General features: G+C 44.3%; 1 protein-coding gene across 4 annotated transcripts in view; it reads left to right on the plus strand.

The window, feature by feature from the left end:
* The window catches only part of EML1 (EMAP like 1), a 176,599-nt gene that overhangs the window by 89,476 nt on the left and 69,337 nt on the right, over positions 1-17,786 (plus strand). For all 4 annotated transcript variants that reach the window (XM_047737143.1, XM_047737140.1, XM_047737141.1 and 1 more), the window contains exon 2: positions 12,874-13,056. In XM_047737143.1, the coding sequence (XP_047593099.1) occupies positions 12,874-13,056 (183 nt within the window). The remainder of the gene's footprint in view (positions 1-12,873; positions 13,057-17,786) is intronic.

Consider the following 17,786-nt stretch of genomic DNA (forward strand, 5'->3'; position numbering starts at 1 on the left):
GCGATTGTTCTCATTCGCCCTCTTTGCTTCATTCATTATTCACAGTTGAAGCCCGGCAGCTCCCCTGAAGTCCTGCTCTCCCCACTACACCTGCGGGTTGATGCAGATATGTCTGGTCCTCACAGGACGGCTCCAGCTGAACCCCTTGCCAAGTCTGGGATGGGCCTGGGGCGGGGTGGGGTGGGGGTGGAGGAGGGCTGTGTAATTGCCCTCTCGTCCGTGTTCCCGTATTTCTGTGATGGTTGTTTGTGGGCCTGTCTCCTCTGTTGGACCGAGTGGACTACAGGTGGGAAGGTCACGGTGTTCGCTGCCTGGGTCTGGCCCGGAAGGATGCCTGGGAGCACTTACCGAACGAGATGGGAAGTCTGTTGGCTTTAAGCTCCGTGTCACTGCAATTCCAACCCTGTCCCATGGTGCCTCTCAGGGTCTTCGGTCTTAGGTGTATTCTTCTGGTCTCCAACACCCTTTTTTCACAACGTAAGACTCCTCAAAGACCTTTCTGCCATTGCTCTCCAGATTTCGATAGGCAGGGGCACAGTTTTGTACAGTCAAGGACTGCTGTAGAAATCTTCCCGGTCAAGGTTACGGATGTTGGCGTGAGCAGCCATCAAGACGCCATCAAGACGCCGTTATTGACAGAGATTGTCATCTTCCAGCGAGCAGTGAATTTCAGAGTCCAAGCTTCGTGGCAGGTCCAGCCCAGAGCTGAGTAAGACTCGGAGCATCTGACAGACGGAGGCGGACACAGGAGAACCGGAGTCTGAGAGCAGAGAGAAGGCTGGTGCCCTTCGGCCAGGAATGGTGGCAGGGCTGCACATCTGACAGCACAGCTGGAATCCACGCCTGGAAATGACGGCACAGGAGAAAGAGGGCACGTGGCTCCTTTACTGACTGTATCTATGTTGCTTTTGCGAGTGGATGCTCTGGAATGACTCAGAGTGTGACCATCAATCTCACATCACACGGAGCTTTTACAGCAAATCAGTGAGTGAGAAACTGTTACTCCTTAGTGCTTATATGACCTAAAATGCTAAAACCTGGTAACGAGATATTTCTCTAAATAGCATTTGTCTAATATTTCAAGAGAGGTAAAACAAAACAAAAATCCTATGTGTATTTTACTTAGTATCATACAAGTCCCCCTGGAGTTAATGCTTGTCACTTAGATGGCAATGTGTGTGGGGTGAAGAGTAGATGCCCTCCAGCTAGACTTGGGCACCGCTTTCCATCTTTATAAGATTTAAAAGAGACGGATGAGAAACCTGACTTCTCCAACCTCATCTGTGGGATGGGGCTGACACCTGAGTGGGGGAGTGTTGTATGGACGAGAGATAACGCGTCTGAGGTAGAGTGTCTGACAGTAGCAGGTCGGGGAGGAAGGGCAGATGGTGGTGTTCGGGGGCTCTCCTTATTGTTTTAAATAAAGAAAAGAGGGGCGCCTTGGTGGCTCAGTCAGTGAAGCGTCTGCCTTCGGCTCAGGTCATGATCTCCGGGTCCCGGGATTGAGCCCCGCGCCGGGCTCTCTGCTCGTAGGGAAGTCTGCTTCTCCCTCTGTCTCTCCCCCTGCTCGTGGTCTTCCCCCCACCTCAAGTAAATAAAATCTTAAAAAAAAAAAAGATTTAAAAAAATAATTAAAGAAAAGAGAGAACATCTCAAGATAGATTCTAAGTTAGCCTTTGAAAATTAATAGTCCCCTTTTGACCTCCAGGAACATTACTCAGAACCAACAACATTACAGAGTCAAGAGCCTGTTTCTCTCTATGTAATGAGAGAATCCTATGAATAGGCGACAAAGTGCACTTCCCTTGCCTTTTAAATAGAATTATAAAAGACAAGTTACTGGATCTTTTTGTGCTACTTTTTACTGTCAAGCAGTAATTAAACCTAAAAGCCACATCCAGAGCTGGCTACATGAAGATCTAGGGCAAGGGCAGAGCCACAGGATCCTCTCCCTGCCACTGGAGCCAAGAGTGACTTAGGACCTACCTGGACCTGTGTCCCCTCTTGAAACGCAGAAGCGGGTGTAAGGCGAGATTCTCATGAGAGTCACATCAGAGATGGGGCTGTGGAGGTAATGCTCAGTCCATCCCTGGCCACTCACGGTGGGCTGTCACGGGAGGGCTTGTCTGGGACCCTGCCTTACTTTAGGTCAATGTCGTATTTCCTCAGTTGACCCGAGGTGCAAAAATTGCCCAGTAGCTGTTGTCAGTGCTGACCTCAGTGAAGGTCAGTGTTTGCATTTGCTGTTATGAACAGTGTTGCTAGCCACAATGAACGATAGTGATTCTGCCATCGTGTTGAGCATCTGTTTGCCACCATCGTGTTAGAAGTTGGTATAAGCCAACATTTATACCAACATTCTTCAGCCAACATTCTTCACAAGAACTTCCAAAGACAGGTGGCGTTACTGCTGGAGCGGCCAAGTCCTTTGCCAAAACTGCACAGCTAATGAGTGACACACCCGGGGACTGAACCCTGCCCAATTCGAACTCCAAAGCAGTGCTCTTGCTTGGGTCCCGGAGCCCAGGCAGTCCAGAGCAGGATTCGCTGAGTGTCAGCCTCCCCGAGGTTTGGACCTGGACAGAATGCCGACCCGAGGCTGGGATCCGTGGCCCCGAGGGGGTCTGCCGCTGGCCGAGGATACAGGGTGTCCTCTAGAGCAGTTGGCCAGCTCAGACCTCTTCGCCACGGGCCTCACCCCACCATGGGTTGGGTTCTACCGCAGGTTAAACCTTGTCTGTCCCTTGCCCGTTCTGTCAGCTTCTGCAGCCTGATCACTGATGGTTTCCTGATCCCGAGATAAAGGGTCTCTCTGCCTGTCCTGTGTAAACAGATCCCCGGTGACTTCCTGAGGATGTCAGCAGGCACCAAGGTCCAGCGGCTAGTTCCAATTCAGACATAAGTTTAAAAACCCAACAGGTGAAAACGTGAAAAAGTTGGTCTTTTTCAGCTTCTCCCCTGAACTCCACAAAGTGCAACGATGTTGGACAGGAAAGCAAAAACTTTGAAAAGAAGATAAAGCGGTTCTGTTGTTAATACTATTTTAATGACATGCGTGGGTAGAATTTAGAGCTACAGGAATGAACGTTATTTTAAAATTCAGAACTCGCTAAGGTGTTACTCATGCTGGATTTGCAATCGAACAAGGTCTGCTCTGGTGGAATGGAGAGGAGCTCCCCCGTCTCGCACTGTGGAATCCTGTGAGATGTCCTGAGGCAGGAAGTGGTTTGTGTTGGTTAGACCAGGCTTCGGGTTTCATTTTTCATTATCCCATTCCAGTTTTTTTGCCGGCTGAACTTGAATTTGTAAAGTCATGTGATCAACACTGGCCTTTTCCATATGCAAGAAGGTTAAGAACTGTGGACAGCTCACGCTGTGGCCGGGGAAGCCTTCCAGTCTATTCCTGAGAGTAGCCACCCGGGGAGCAGAAGCAGGAAAATCCAGTGCAGGTTGCGGGAGGATTTGCAAAGCACGGGGATTAGGTCCCAGGGACAACTTCAGCAAGTCTTGCAAATAGAGGTTCTCTGAAGCTGACCGGACTTTCCTGTTTTTAATCACTCGTATTTGAAGGCAGACATTGGGGGGGGGGCTTGTGCTTTCAGTTTTGGGGTTTTTTTCTGGGTAAAATATTAAAATTCCATGTTTTTCTTACACACATTTGGCAGCATAATTAAAATAGAGTCCGATTTGTGCACTTCCATGAAAGGCGTCTACAGAGCTCACGGAGGCCACAGTGGTGCCATTTTGCATTGCGAATGTTTAGAACTCAGGCCAGGCCTGCCTTGCCCACCTCGGAATGCCGTCATAGGTAGAGTATCGGCTGGACAGTGCGAGGTGGGGTGAAACCAGCCGACTTAGTGCGTTTCGGCGCCGTACTCGCGCCCACAGCCAGCGCGCACCGTCTCTCACACCTGCTGTCTACTCAGACAACCGCCTAGTCTTAGAAATGCACAGGTCCATATGCCAGATTCTTTTGTGACTTAGAAAACACACACTATTAATCAGACACTAATTTCTAATTAATTTTCCAGTGCTATTTTGCATAACAGCGTTCAGACAACACACATAGGAATTTTGAAGGAAATGTTACACTCAACTTCAGTGATTTTTATTGGTAATAATAATGAACACTAACAACAACAGTAGCCCGATTGTAGCTTGCCTTTATAAAGCATTTACCATATGAAAAATACATCCCAAGTGCTCTACGTGCATTAACTAATTTGAATAGTACAACAACCCACGAAAGTACATCGCTGTTGTTGTCCCTGTTTTACAAATGGGGAAACTGAGGCACACAGAGATTAAATAATTTGCCCCAGGTCACACAGCTAGTAAGTAGCAGGGCTAGGATCTGACCCCAGGCGACCCCACCATCCAGAGTCCACACTGTCCATGACCAGAGTATATCCCCCCTCCTACAAGTACTCTCCAACACTAACGTGCTCTACGATGGCTTCTCCCAGTCCATAGATCTTTCCCTGCCTTCTTCCTGAGGCTGGAGACCTTCCCAGTTAGGTCTGTCATGGCCCGGGCCCCCGTGTGACACCTGCTACACAGGCTTGTCCTCTTTTCTTTTATTCACACGTTAAAATATTTTATTCAGCTGTTTCCTGCTTCTCTGGAGGAGCATGCCTTTGTGTCTCCCCTCATCTCCCCTCCGTTTGGCTTGGCTTGATCAAGTGGGGCTTTCTTGCTTTCCCATCCAGGTCACAGGATGGATGGAGGAATCACACAGAGCTGCTGTGTAGTCACAAGAAGTTATGTAGAACTTGAGGATGGTCTCTTGCCAGTGAGCAGCAAGTATTCCATTTGGAATATTTCTTTGCTGAGATCTCGAGGGATGAAAGCGACCAACCTTCACAAGCCAAGTACCAGCAAAGCCGATGGGCAGACTTGATCTCCCTTGCACTCTCAAAAAGTTATTTAATTTTTTGTGTTAACATCCAACAAATCTGCTTTTTGGAGACAGTTCTATATATTTTGACACAGAATAGAGCTCTGTAATTACCGCCACTGTCAGGATTCAGAACATTTCCATCTTTCCCCAAAACTGGCTAGTGCCAGGCTCCATCCCAAGCTTTGGCAGCCCCGATCTGTGCTCCCTCACTGTAGTTTTGTCTTTTGGAGAATGTCACGTGGTGCAGTGATACAGTGTCACCTTCAGGGACTGCTTCTGTCATGCAGTGTAGCGAGTGGTCCACCCAGACCCCGGTATCAGTTGTTCCTTCCTGTTTATTACTCCGTTCACTGTTCCCAGTTTTCACCAAGTATGAATAGAGACGCTCTCAACTTCGGTGTGCAGTTGTTCATTTCTTTAGTAAGTGCTTGGGGATTGCTGGGTCCCCAGCTAGGTGTGGGTTTAACTTAAAAAAAAGGAACCGCCAACCTGCTCTCCCGAGTGAGCTACCATCTTACGTGTCCACCAGGGACCTAAGAGAGGTTCTGTGCCCCGTATTCTGGCTGCATCTGGTTTGGCCGGCGTTTAGTATTTTAGCCATTCTAGGAGCTGTGCAGTGACACCTCATTGTGGTTTGAATTTGCATTCTTCCCATGGCCGGGAACACTGAGCACCATTTTCATGTGCCTGTTTGCCACTTGGTGAAGGGTCTGTTCAACTCTTTTGCCTATTTATAAATTGGGGTGTTTATTTTCTTTCTGCTGGATTTTTAAAGTTATTTCTATGTCTCCATCCATCTACACAGACAGAAAAAACAAAGACATTCTCACCAGTGTTCCCAACCTGAAACATACGACTCCTCCTTTAGGAGTGTAGAGATTGGAGTTTGTAGTTCTTGGAGGGTGAGGAGTGTGTGTGAAGTTCATTTGCAAACTCGTGCCTCAAGTTTGGTTTCTTTAGACAGATAGGTCTGTACATATTTTTTAAAGACTTGTACAGTGTTTTCTTTGTAAGATCTTAGCAGTCCTAAGCGCATGTGAATGCTTGATGAGTTCTATGGTTGTGAGGAACTCTTGGGAGTGCCATAGACACACTTGAACAGTATTTCTGTGTATGAAACAAGGATCTGTTACCCAGAATGTTGACAGAACCTGAATTTAGGGGCATGGCAGATTTATATCCAGTAAGCAGAAACTACAAAGTGGTAGACTTCAATTTCAAAGGCCATGATTATCTGAGTACTCACTATGCTTCCCTGTTTCCATGTTTTTGTTCCAAGTATTTCCATCGCCTGAACACTGTTCTTCTTGATTTCCATGTAGATGATTTTGTCCATCAAGGCCAACCTCTACTGGCTCCTGTTTTCCCAGATAGATTCAATATCCCCTTCTCTATGTTCACTTGCCACTTTATATATTTCTCAATTATATAATTATTACATAATTATATTATATTATATATGTTATATATTATATAATTATTATAATTATATGATTATCAAATTGTCTTAGACATTAGTGGACATGTGTCTTCTCTACTACACAAAGAGCTTTTGAAGGATAATAACTATGTTAATCCAATCATCTTTATATCCCCAGCAACTAATTTGATGCCTGCTTCATAAGAGATACCCATTTACCCTGCTATCCATTCATTTACCAAGTATCTATTGAGTTCCTAAGAGGTGCTACATAGTGGGAAGACAGAGCAGTGGACCAGCAGAAAAAATTTCTGCTGTTATGGAGCTTATGTTTTACTGATGTTTTCAGAGAGCTGGCTTCTGATTTCATTTATTTTCTTCATTGTTTGTCCATATCGTATCCCATTGATTTCATCTCGTTATTTCCCTTCTTTCTGCTTGATTTTGTTTTAATTTGTTCATCTTTTTCTAGTTACTTAATGTAAAAGCTGAGAATCATTGATTTGAGAATGCTCTTCTTTCCTTATAAGGAGATTTTAAAGCTATGAATTTTCCTCAAAGACCTGCTTTGCTGCAACCTACACATTTTGGTGTGTTACATTTTCACTATCATTCAATTAAAAATATTTTCTAATTTCTCCTGTGATGTTGTCTTTGACTTAATGTTTATTTAGAAGTGCCTGGGTGGCTTAGTCAGTTGGGCATCTGACTTTTGACTTCGGCTCAGGTCATCATCCCAGGGTTGTGGGATACATTCCTGTATCGGGCTCTACACTCAGCAGGTGGCTACACTGAGCAGGAGTCTCCCTCTCCTCCTCCCCAACTCATGCTTATTCTCTCTCTCTCTCAAATAAGTAAATGAATGAATAAATTTTTTTTTAAAGTGTGTAGTTTATAAGTAGTAGCAGTTTTCATGGTTCTCTTACTGTTTTCAATTTCTAACTTAATGCCACTGTGGTCAGGAAACATACTCTTTTAGTCTTTAACTTCATTCAGGTCTGTTTTTTGGGCCCAGAACACAATGTGTCCCAGTAAATATACCATGTGCACTGCCATTGTTGAGTGTAGCTTTCCATACTATCCGGGAAGTCAGACTGGTTTATAACACTGTTCAAACTTTCTATTTCTTTACTGATTTCTTAAAGTAATTGTTCTATCAGCTGCAGAGAGAGGAGGGATAAAATCTTCAGGAATAATTGTGGGATTGCCTATTTCCCACTTTAATTCTGTCTGTTTTTGTTACATGTGTTTTAAAACTCTATTATTATGGTTGTCTTATCTTTTTGATAAATTGATCCTTTTTGATTATGAAATGGCCCTCTTTATCTCTGGTAGTACAATTTTTTGGTATCTGTTTTATCTGATTATCAATATTGGCACTCTAGCCTTCTTATGCTTACTATTTGCATGCTGTGTCCTTTTCTCTATTCATTTCTTTCAACCTGTGTCTTTGTATTTAAAGTGTGTATCTTGGGTGCCTGTGTGGCTCAGTGGGTTAAGCCTCTGCCTTCGGCTCAGGTCATGATCTCAGGGTCCTGGGATCGACTCCTGCATTGGGCCTTCTGCTCGGCAGGGAGCCTGCTTCCCTCTCTCTCTCTGCCTGCCTCTCTGCCTACTTGTGATTTCTCTCTGTCAAATAAATAAATAAAATCCTTTAAAAAAAAGTGTGTATCTTGTACATAGCATATAGTTAGGTCTTACCTTTTTCCCCCTGACATTCTTGGACTTTGAATTGTTACTGTGTTGGTTTTCTTTTTTTCTTTCTTTCTTTTTTTAATTAATTATTTTTAAAAGCTTTTATTTATTTATTTGACAGAGAGATAGAGAGCACAAGTAGGCAGAGTAGCAAGCAGAGAGAGAGTGGGAGAAGCAGGCTCCCCGCTGAGCAGGGAGCCCAATGTGAGGCTTGATCCCAGGACCCTGGGATCATGACCCAAGCCAAAGGTAGCCACTTAATTGACTGAGCCACCCAGGTGCCCCATTTATTTATTTTAGAGAGAGATGAGCATGGGGGTGGGGGAGGGCAGAGGGAGAGGGAGAGAGAGAATCTCAAGCAGACTCCCTGCTGAGCATGGAGCCTGAGACAGGGATCAATCCCAGGACCCTGAGACCATGACCTGAGCCAAAAAATCAAGAGTTAGACTCAACCAGCTGAGCCACCCAGACACCCCTTAATTGATGTGTTTAATGCAATTATTACTTTAATGTACCATTTAATGTAATTATTGCTGTAATAAGTTTATATTTCTCTTTCTCCTTTTTCCCCCTATTTGTTTACTTTCTGTTCCTCTTTCCCTTTTCCCTCCTTCTTTTGGATTATTTGAATATAGAATTTCAATTTAATATTTCTGTTGGGTTGTTTTTTTTTTAGCTATCCTTACTTATTATTCTCTAGTAGTTCTCTAGAGATTACAATATACATCTTTAACTTTTCACAGTTGATAATGTATACTGTTATACTATCATTACTGTTAAAATCTTATGTAAAATATTAAAGCCTTATAGACCCATACCTTCCCCATCTTTTATGTTATGGTAGTTATATATATTACACGTACACCCCTCATGAATCCTAGCAGACAATGTTATAACTTTCATCTTCAGCATTTTAGTGATTTATAAGAATATTAACAAGTAATGCAAAAAGGAAAAAAAGTCTTGAACTCACTCCGATATTTATCATTTCCAGGGCTCTTCATTCTTCCCTGACTATCTGAGTTTCTCTCCTATATAATCTCCCTTTACCCTGAAGAACTTCCTTTGGTACTTCTTGCAATGTTGATCTGCTGGCAATGAATTCTTTCAGTTTTCCTTTATTTATTTTTATTTTTTTTCTTTGCACTCACTGTTGGAGGATACTTTTGCGGGTTATAGAATTTTGGATTGAATTTTCTTCATTCAGTACTCTATTTTTTTTTTAAGATTTTATTTATTTCAGACAGAGAGAGAGAGAACATGTATAAATAGAGGGGAGGGGCAGAGACAGAGACAGAAGCAGACACCCTTCTGAGCAGGGAGCCCAATGTGGGACTCAATCCCAGGACCCAAGCCAAAGGCAGATGTTTAAGCAACTGAGCCACCCAGGTGTCCCCATTCAGTACTTTAGAGATGTTCTACTGTCTTCTAGGCTTCATGGTCCTTCCCCAGCATAAACTATGCCCATTTGCTCTTAATGCTTTCAGTAAGTGTGTTGCATCTGGTTTTCAGCAGTTTGATTGTGCAATACCTGGAGGTGGGGTTCTTGTGTTTATTTTGCTTTGTGTTTGTTTAGCATTTTGTTGTTTTTTACATTTCTGTCTTTCATCAAATTTAGGATATTTGGAGCCTTTATATTTTAGATATTTTTTCCTGCTTCATTCTCTTGATATTCTAATGTAATATATGTTGGACTATTTGAGACCATCTAACAGATCCCCAAGGGACTCAGTTAATTTTTTTTTCTCAGTTCTTTTCTCTGTGTTCTTCACCCTGGAGAGGTCCTCTCCTCAGTCTCAGGCTTACTTGTCTTTCCTCCGTCATGTCCATGCAGCTGCATCCAGTCAGCGAATTCTCTACTCCAAAAATTGTGTTTTTCAGTTCTAGAATTTCCATTTGGTTCATATTTTTTAATTGTTTCTGTTTCACTGCCAATGCTTCCCACTTCTCTGCTGAAGTTTTCATTCATTGGAAATATCTCATTTTCCTTATCTGTTAGTTCCAATATTTTGTTCGTTTTGGAGTCGGACTCAATCTATTTTCTTCCTCTTGAGACTATGTTCCATTTCTTGATTCTTAGAATGTTGAGCAATTTTGGATCATATCCTGGACATTACAAATCTTAAGTTGTGGGGATTTTGTCTTCTATTATTTTCCTCTGAGAAGTGTTCTTCCCTTTGTCTTGGTGGCTGTGTTCCTTGGCTAGACTGAACTGCACACTGCTTCTTGGGCTGTGCCTCCCATCTGAGTTCCGCTCTTCTGCTGTGAGGGACGGTGCTTGAGTCTGTTCCATGTGGGTGTGATTCCTGGGTCAGCCCGAGCTCAGATAGAAAGAATTTGGGAATCCCCCTCTGGTGTCTTCCTTTCTGGAATTTCCCCTCTCCTCAGTGTTCACAGTTTTTGGACTTCACTTCTTGGTTTTCTTCAGACAAAATGGCTGCAGCGTTTCCCACATATACCCCCACCCCTGCCATGTACTGCTTAGATCTGGCCAGAAGCCACACAAAAGGGATTTACTTGTTTATTTTTCTAAGTGAGTGTGAACTCCCCATCAGAGTCTACATACCTGTGTCTCCTCTCTAGTACTTTCAGGTAGTTTTTTGGGTTTGGTTTTGTTTGGTTTGATTTGGTTTGGTGGTTGTTGTTTAATTTCCAGGCTTGAAATTGCCCTCTGTGAGCAGGAGGGCAGGTGGTGCTGTCCATAAAGGGTCTGTCATGCCTAGAGGCAGAAGCAACTCCATGATGCTTACGTTTTAGTCAGGGAACAGGAGATAAGCTAATGAGAGCACAGTAATGTTGTGGAAGAAATAAATTAGGTTGAGGTGATCCAAGGACTGACCTTAGGTTAGGTCGTTAGGAAGGTCTCTGAAGAGCTCCAGTTGAACTGACACCTAAAGAACAGAAGAATTTGGTCCTGCAAAGAGCCTGTTGAGAAGTGTTTCAAGTAGGGGCGCCTGGGTGGCTCAGTCCATTGAGCGTCCAACTCTTGATCTGGGCTCAGGTCATGATCTCAGGGTCATGAGATCGAGCCCTGCATCAGGCTCTGTGCTAGGCATAGAGTCTGCTTAAGATTCTCTCTCTCCCACTCCTTCTGCCCCTCCCCTGCCTCTCTCTCTCTCTCTCTCAAAAATAAATAAATAAATAAATAAATAAATAAATAAATAAATAAAAATTTAAAAGAAAAGGAAAAGGAAAGACAAGGGGGGAAAAAAAGAGAGAAAAAGAAATGTTTCAAGTAAAGGCAATAGGAGATACCGAAGCTGTTAGGGCAGTTGCGAGAGGTCAGTGTGACCAAAGCACCGAGGGTGAAAGGAGGAATGGTATGAAATGAATTCCAGAGGCAAAGAGACTGTGTGGAACCGGGGAGGCCCTGATAAGGAACTGGCAATTAATGGTTCAATGCGATAGACTAGGATGGCTATTGCTGCAAGGGGATGCTTACCAAGCAGATCTGACCCCTCGTGTTTCTTTGTCCGAATAGCCAGACCTTAGCAGGCATGACTGATAAATAGTGTAGTCTTGTGTTTTTTCGTTTTTAACAACGTAAAACAATTTTATTTATATGGTCTTAGATTCTGCATTGCGGCTAACTTTTGTAACGTTACCATCTATCATGTTTTGACTGAATAACAAGATTACCCCTAATTATCTGAAGAGGCTATTAAAGTACTTCTTCCTTTTCCTACAACATGTCAGCATGAGGCCAAATTTTCTTTATATATTCCAACCAAATTAACATATCACAGCAGATTGAATGCAGAAACACATCCAGTTATTTTCTAATAAGTCAGACATTAAAGAAAATTTTTAGATATTCAAAATGTCAATCTTTTAAGAAACTATTTTTATTTTTAAAAACTCAACAATTTTCCATACAAATGTGCTATTGAACATGTCATGCTTTTGCCATTTTTAAATAGGTCATGATTAAATATTTATAAAATGCCTGTTTTAATTTTCAATACAGTAGATATTGATGGACAGAATTCACACAAACAGACGCTGTTTGTGGTCCTCAGTAATTGTTACTAATATACATGAATCCTGAAACCAAAGCAGTTGGTAACTGCTATGTTAAAGCTATGTTACCTGGGAAAGATAATATATTAGTTACATAGTGAAATCATGCAGAAAGGTTTTTTTTTTTTCAAATTTTTATTTAAATTCTAGTTAGTTAACATACAGTGCGTAATATTGGTTTCAGGAGACAGCGTAGTCGTATGATTGTCGGACCACCCCATCTGCTGGCATTGACGGCTCAAAAGCTAGAAGGCCATGCAGTGGATTTCTGCAGCGTGTGCCAAGTTGAAGTGGGTGACCCTAGCCGCCCCCCTGCCCCCACCCCTGAGGTATCTGATGTCATGGGAAAGAAAATACATTGCTTTGTATCTAGAATAATATAATGACCAATAAAACCACAACTAAGGGCTCCTGGGTGGCCCAGTCAGTTAAGCATCTGCCTTCGGCTCAGGTCATGATCCCAGGGTCCTGGGACCGAGCCCCGAGTCAGTCTCCCTGCTCAGTGGGAGTCTGCTTCTCTGCCTGACCCTCCCCACTACTTGTGCTCTGTCTCTCTCCCTCTCTGTCTGAAACAAATAAATAAAATCTTTAAAAAAAAAAAAAAAAAAAAAAAACCCCAGCTAAAAAGAAATGAAAAGCACAAGCAGAACGATAAAGACCATAGCAGAATGAGGGGTCGTAGTTCTGGGTAGTCGCGCTGTCCCATGGTTTCTGCGTAAGAGCAGCTGCCTTCCGTCGGTAAATACGGTTATGCTTTAGCCTTGTGTGTGCACACGGGTGTCGGTCTGATTTCTCTGGGGAGCACTAAAGAGTCCCTGCTTCCTCTCCTTTGGTTTAGATGACAGCGCCTCGGCTGCCAGCAGCATGGAGGTGACAGACCGCATTGCCTCCCTGGAGCAGCGTGTCCAGATGCAAGAAGACGACATCCAGCTGCTCAAATCAGCGCTGGCGGACGTGGTTCGGCGGCTCAACGTCACGGAGGAGCAGCAGGCTGTGCTGAACAGGAAAGGACCTACCAAAGGTGGGCATTTCTGGTGCACAGAGCAGCGGACACTTGGGCTGGAGCAGGGGCTCGTCCCTAGCGGACATACGCGGTTTTCAGCAGTGATGGAGACGGGAGACCAGAACATCAACGAGCTGGTCTCAGGGTTGCCAGAACCCTCCCACAAGGCGGGACAGGGTTCCTTTGGCTGGAAGTCAGTGAGCTGTTCAGCCCAGGGCTGTACACGTGTCGGTGATCAGGAAAGGCTTGGAACCACCCACAGTGGACGGCTGGGAGCAACCATTGACAAGTTTAGGTTGGGAGTACATTGCGAGGCAGAACCTAGAACCAAAAAACCCCACAATCCTTTGGGCTTCCCAGAGGCTGTTCCCCCTAGGAACTGCTCAACGGCTCTGCTTTCTTTCTCTGTACTCAGCTTGTCTGCTACCATTCAGTTCAGCCCAGCCAATAGCTAATTATCCTACGCCACAGCAAAGCTCGGAGCCGAGGACTGGGGGCCCAGAGGGCAGGCCCTTCCCTGAGGAGTTTAGAACCCGCAAGGAGTTTAGAACATCACTCACTGCCCCCACTTGGAGCTAGTACGCTCCTCCCGGGCACAGCCTCCTGTTCCTTTCGAACCTCCTGCTCTGCTGTCCAGGAGAACGGAGCCTGCTATAGAATCCAGTACCTAGTGGGTTTCCGGCAAATTCAAATCATCATTTCATTTCCCCGTGGCGTGTGTGTGTGTGTGTGTGTGTGTGTGTGTGTGTGTGTGTGTGAAACATAAAAAAAGCAATATTTGTGTTTGAAGTAACTTTGTAGTGACCCTCTTCTTAAAATTTGGAAGTACAACGTCTCATAAAAGCTTCTGTCCTGCTAGTCACAGTCAGTGCCCTGATGTCTGCTTGCAACCCACATCCACTGCTCATCGTCTGTTCCTCATGGCTCACTTTAGAAAACAGAATGCATCGTGGCTTAAATTCCTTTGATTAAAACATTTGAGATCACACTGGCATGTAAATGTCCCTTTAAAATTAGCTTTTTTTTTTTTTTTTGGTTGTTTGGATTTAACAAATTATTTCACAGTTACCATGTTTTTCTTGGAGTCAGGAGAGGGTACTGTCTGATGGTGCATATGTTACTTTTTTCTCAAGTACTTGGCTACGTTTCACATCTCCATGGAAAGAAATCTATTTCTTTGTCCTTCTGGGTAATTATCACCAGCTGGATGAAGAGATATGTGCTGGGCAATGTCTCCAGATTTCCATAATTTTATTTTTATCTGAGTATGGTGGACGCACAATGTGGCATTAGTTTCGGGTTTACAACATAGTGATTTAGTATCTCTGTATGCTGTGTTCACTACAAGTGTAGCCATCTGTTACCATGTAACACTACCTCTTGAAAAACCCTTTTATTTATTTATTTAAAAGATTTTACTTATTTGAGAGACAGAGCGCAAGCTGGGGGCAGGGGGGCAGAAGGAGAGGGAGAAGCAGGCTCCCCACTGAGCAGGGAGCTTGAACAGGGGTTTGATTAGGACCCCGAGATCAGGACCTGGGCTGAAGTCGGATGCTTAACTGAATGAGCCACCCAAGTGCCCCTTGAATAATCCTTTTAAATCATGTTTTTTTTCTTCCTGCTAAGTTAGAGTGATCAGGCTATTCTAAACAGAAAGCAGGTTATTTTAGGAATTCCCGACCTGCTCAGCTTTCCAAAAATAAAACCCTAAAGTGTATATTCAAAATTGTTGCTTCCCATAAAGCGTCAGACTTCCAAAAGTTCTGTGGGTTTTTTTTGTTGTTGTTTGTTTGTTTTTTAATTCGGGAAAAAATAATACAAGAGACCTACCGAGGAGTTTTCTTCTTTTGATTAAGAGTTAAGTTTGGTTTTTATAAAAGTTCATCTAAGAGAGTAATTTGTTTTCATAGTGAGCTCTATTTCTGTATAAGATTCTCTTCACGAGTGAAAGTAAATCAGAGCATACTAGCCAGGGGGTCACCCCCAAGAGATAGAACAAAGAAAAGAAAGCTGGTGAGTGGAGTGCAGTGGGCCAGTTTCCCCCAAGCAGGTGATTGCAGGACAGGGAAGCGGGGGCCTGTCCGAAGCTCTGGGTCCCGGCTTCCCTTCTGGGGGAAGCCGTGGGGGTGCCTGTGCACCTCTAGCTGGAGAGCTGTCCTCAGTAGCCACGGCTCAGTTGAGGGATCAGACGAGACGGATCGGAAGCAAACTTCCTTTGGTTGTAAAAGGCCCCATTATTTTTATTCTCACACTCTCCATTATTTTGGCCTGCCGTCCCCTACAGACTTGAAGAAGATGGGACACACGGCGTGCGAACGAACTGGTGGGAAGCTTCAGGTTCAGCGTTTCGAGCTCTGGGTGCACATCTCTGGGCTGTTTGCCTGTGGCAGGATCGGCTGTGCCACCCTCGGGGGGGGGGGGGGGGGGCTTTCAAAGTGCTCAGCGGGGCCCGGCTCCGGGACAGCCTGGCCTGGGTGCCGGGTCCGCACAGTAGCCGCAGTGTGGCCTGCGAGGCCGTCCGTCATGATTCTAATCTCTTTCTGTGACAGAACTTCACTTATGCGAGAAAGTTCTGTGACCTTTTAGCTTTGACTTACTTTATTATTCTTCGTGGGGCTTCACTCGCATAACAGTGAGAACTACAGCCTCGGGCAAGTAATCACGGTCAGATCAAGTTCATGGCTTCCCGAGACAGGGGCAGACTGTGGCCAACCCAGCTGATGCCGGGCCTGTGCACGTGGAGTTTACACAGGGGGCTACGTCTCGGACCACTCTGCTTTGACAACATTCTCCTGTCCCTGGGAGTTTTAACCAGTGATACTGCCCTGGATCTCAGGAGGTGCTCAGTCTCTACCTGAGCTCCCCAAATTTCGCTATTCTTCTTCTCTTTTGCCTTTTTTTTTTTTTTTTATATTAAGGGCCGCTTGCCCTGTACTCCGGAGAACCTCAGCCTGCGAAGTTTGCTTTCTTTACGTTCGATGGACTCTCAGATGGGGACATTTGGCATTTTTAAATTATGCTGAGCTTGGGTATAGTGGAGGAAAGGGAATCAGCTGGTTGGTGAAGGCACATATTTTTAAAAATTCGCAATATTAAAGTTTTTTCAGTGTTGTTGTTGGAGCAGGGACAATCCTCGCTCCTCACCAGCAGTGAGAAAGACCCCCTTATAGGTGCTCTTGTGAGTAAAAATTCAGGAGAGTTTCATGAGTTAGAGCTTACGGCCACATCATGCTATTGGAGGATAGATGGGTAGAAAGGAATGGAAGGAGTGCGAGCTGTCAGGGCATGGCTAGAAAACCACAGCCCTTCCTTCCTACGGCGTCATCGTTAAGAACGTCTGTGTTATTGGTAACAACAAGGAAAGTGCCTGTACTTTGCATGAAGAGTCAAGGGCAAGATATAAAAATGTATACGTGGCGTAATTCAAGTAAGTAGTTAAAATCTGTGCAAAAAGACGGAAAAGAACTGTGCCAAGAGTTCACTGATGGCTTGTTTGTTTTCCTGAGGGGCAGGATTGTGATTGCTTTTCTCTTTTTATATCTTTTCGTTGATTTCTAAATATTCTTTGGTGTAACGAGCAGAAGAAATTCGTGTTTTAAAAATGACTCCTTTCTGGGGCGCCTGGTGGCTCAGTCAGTTAAGCATCTCCCTTTGACTCAGGTCATGATCCTGGGGTCCTGGGATCAAGGCCAGCGGGAAGTCTGCTTCTCCCTCTGCCTCTTACCCCGCTTGTGTGCTCCCTGTCTCTCTCGAATAAATAAAATAAATTAAAAGTAAATTAAAAAATAAAAATTACTCCTTTCTTACTCCTGACGCTGATCTTCACTGCGCTGGGAACAACAGCAGGGCTCAGGGCAAATGTCCTGAGGCCAGCGTTGGCTCACGCGTGTTCTCAAGAAGACAAGGAATTGTGGTTTGGAGTTAAATTCATAATAAGCCATTGTATACATGCATGGCTAATTTCCATTTCAGTGCTAGGGGAGTGCTGTAAGATTTCACTGTAAAATGTAGATTAAAATATAGTCACCGTCCCATGTATCTGGGATTGTCCACTTTGTTAGGCATTAACTAGCAAGTAATTCCAATTTTCATTTTACATTTTGCTTGTGGGTGCAGACCATAATCTGGAAGCTTGCCTTCTGTAAACTTTAACATACCTTTTGCAGCCTTTTTTATTGGTTATGTTCTGAGCCCCATTAATTAACAGATCAGAGAATTACTAAGTAGAACCAAAACTTTCTGGTAGAGACGCTCATATGCACGTGGGTCCTGCTGCTCTGGGACATCAAGACCTTCCGGTGTCAGGACTTAGCCCCCGAGGCCACTGCTAAAAGCAGCCTGTGGCTCACCTTTCAGTAGCTGCTGCTACCCTGATGCTTGCTCCTGATTTTCAGAATCAGTAGGTATGGGTGTACCTACATTTATTGATTGGCTGGGTTCTGGACATCGCAATAGATATTTTGAATATATGATCCTGTCTCCCCGCTCCATAGGTCTTTGAAGTAGGTGCTATCAGGCCCATTTTACAGATGAGAAAACAGCCTCTAGGAAATTGGATTATTTACCCCGGGTTACACAAATCCGGGACTGGTCCCCAGGGCCTGGCTGGACCTGCCTTCTTCCCACTATCTGTGTTGCACTGCTTAGCAGTATCACTTAAATTTGCATTATTCAAATCAAACCAAATATTCAGGAAATGAATAACCAAAGGACTTGAAACGAGAGCTCTCCTCTCAAGATCTGCAAAG

This window comes from Lutra lutra, chromosome 7 (assembly GCF_902655055.1).
Source record: "Lutra lutra chromosome 7, mLutLut1.2, whole genome shotgun sequence".
Classification (NCBI taxonomy): Eukaryota; Metazoa; Chordata; class Mammalia; order Carnivora; family Mustelidae; genus Lutra; species Lutra lutra.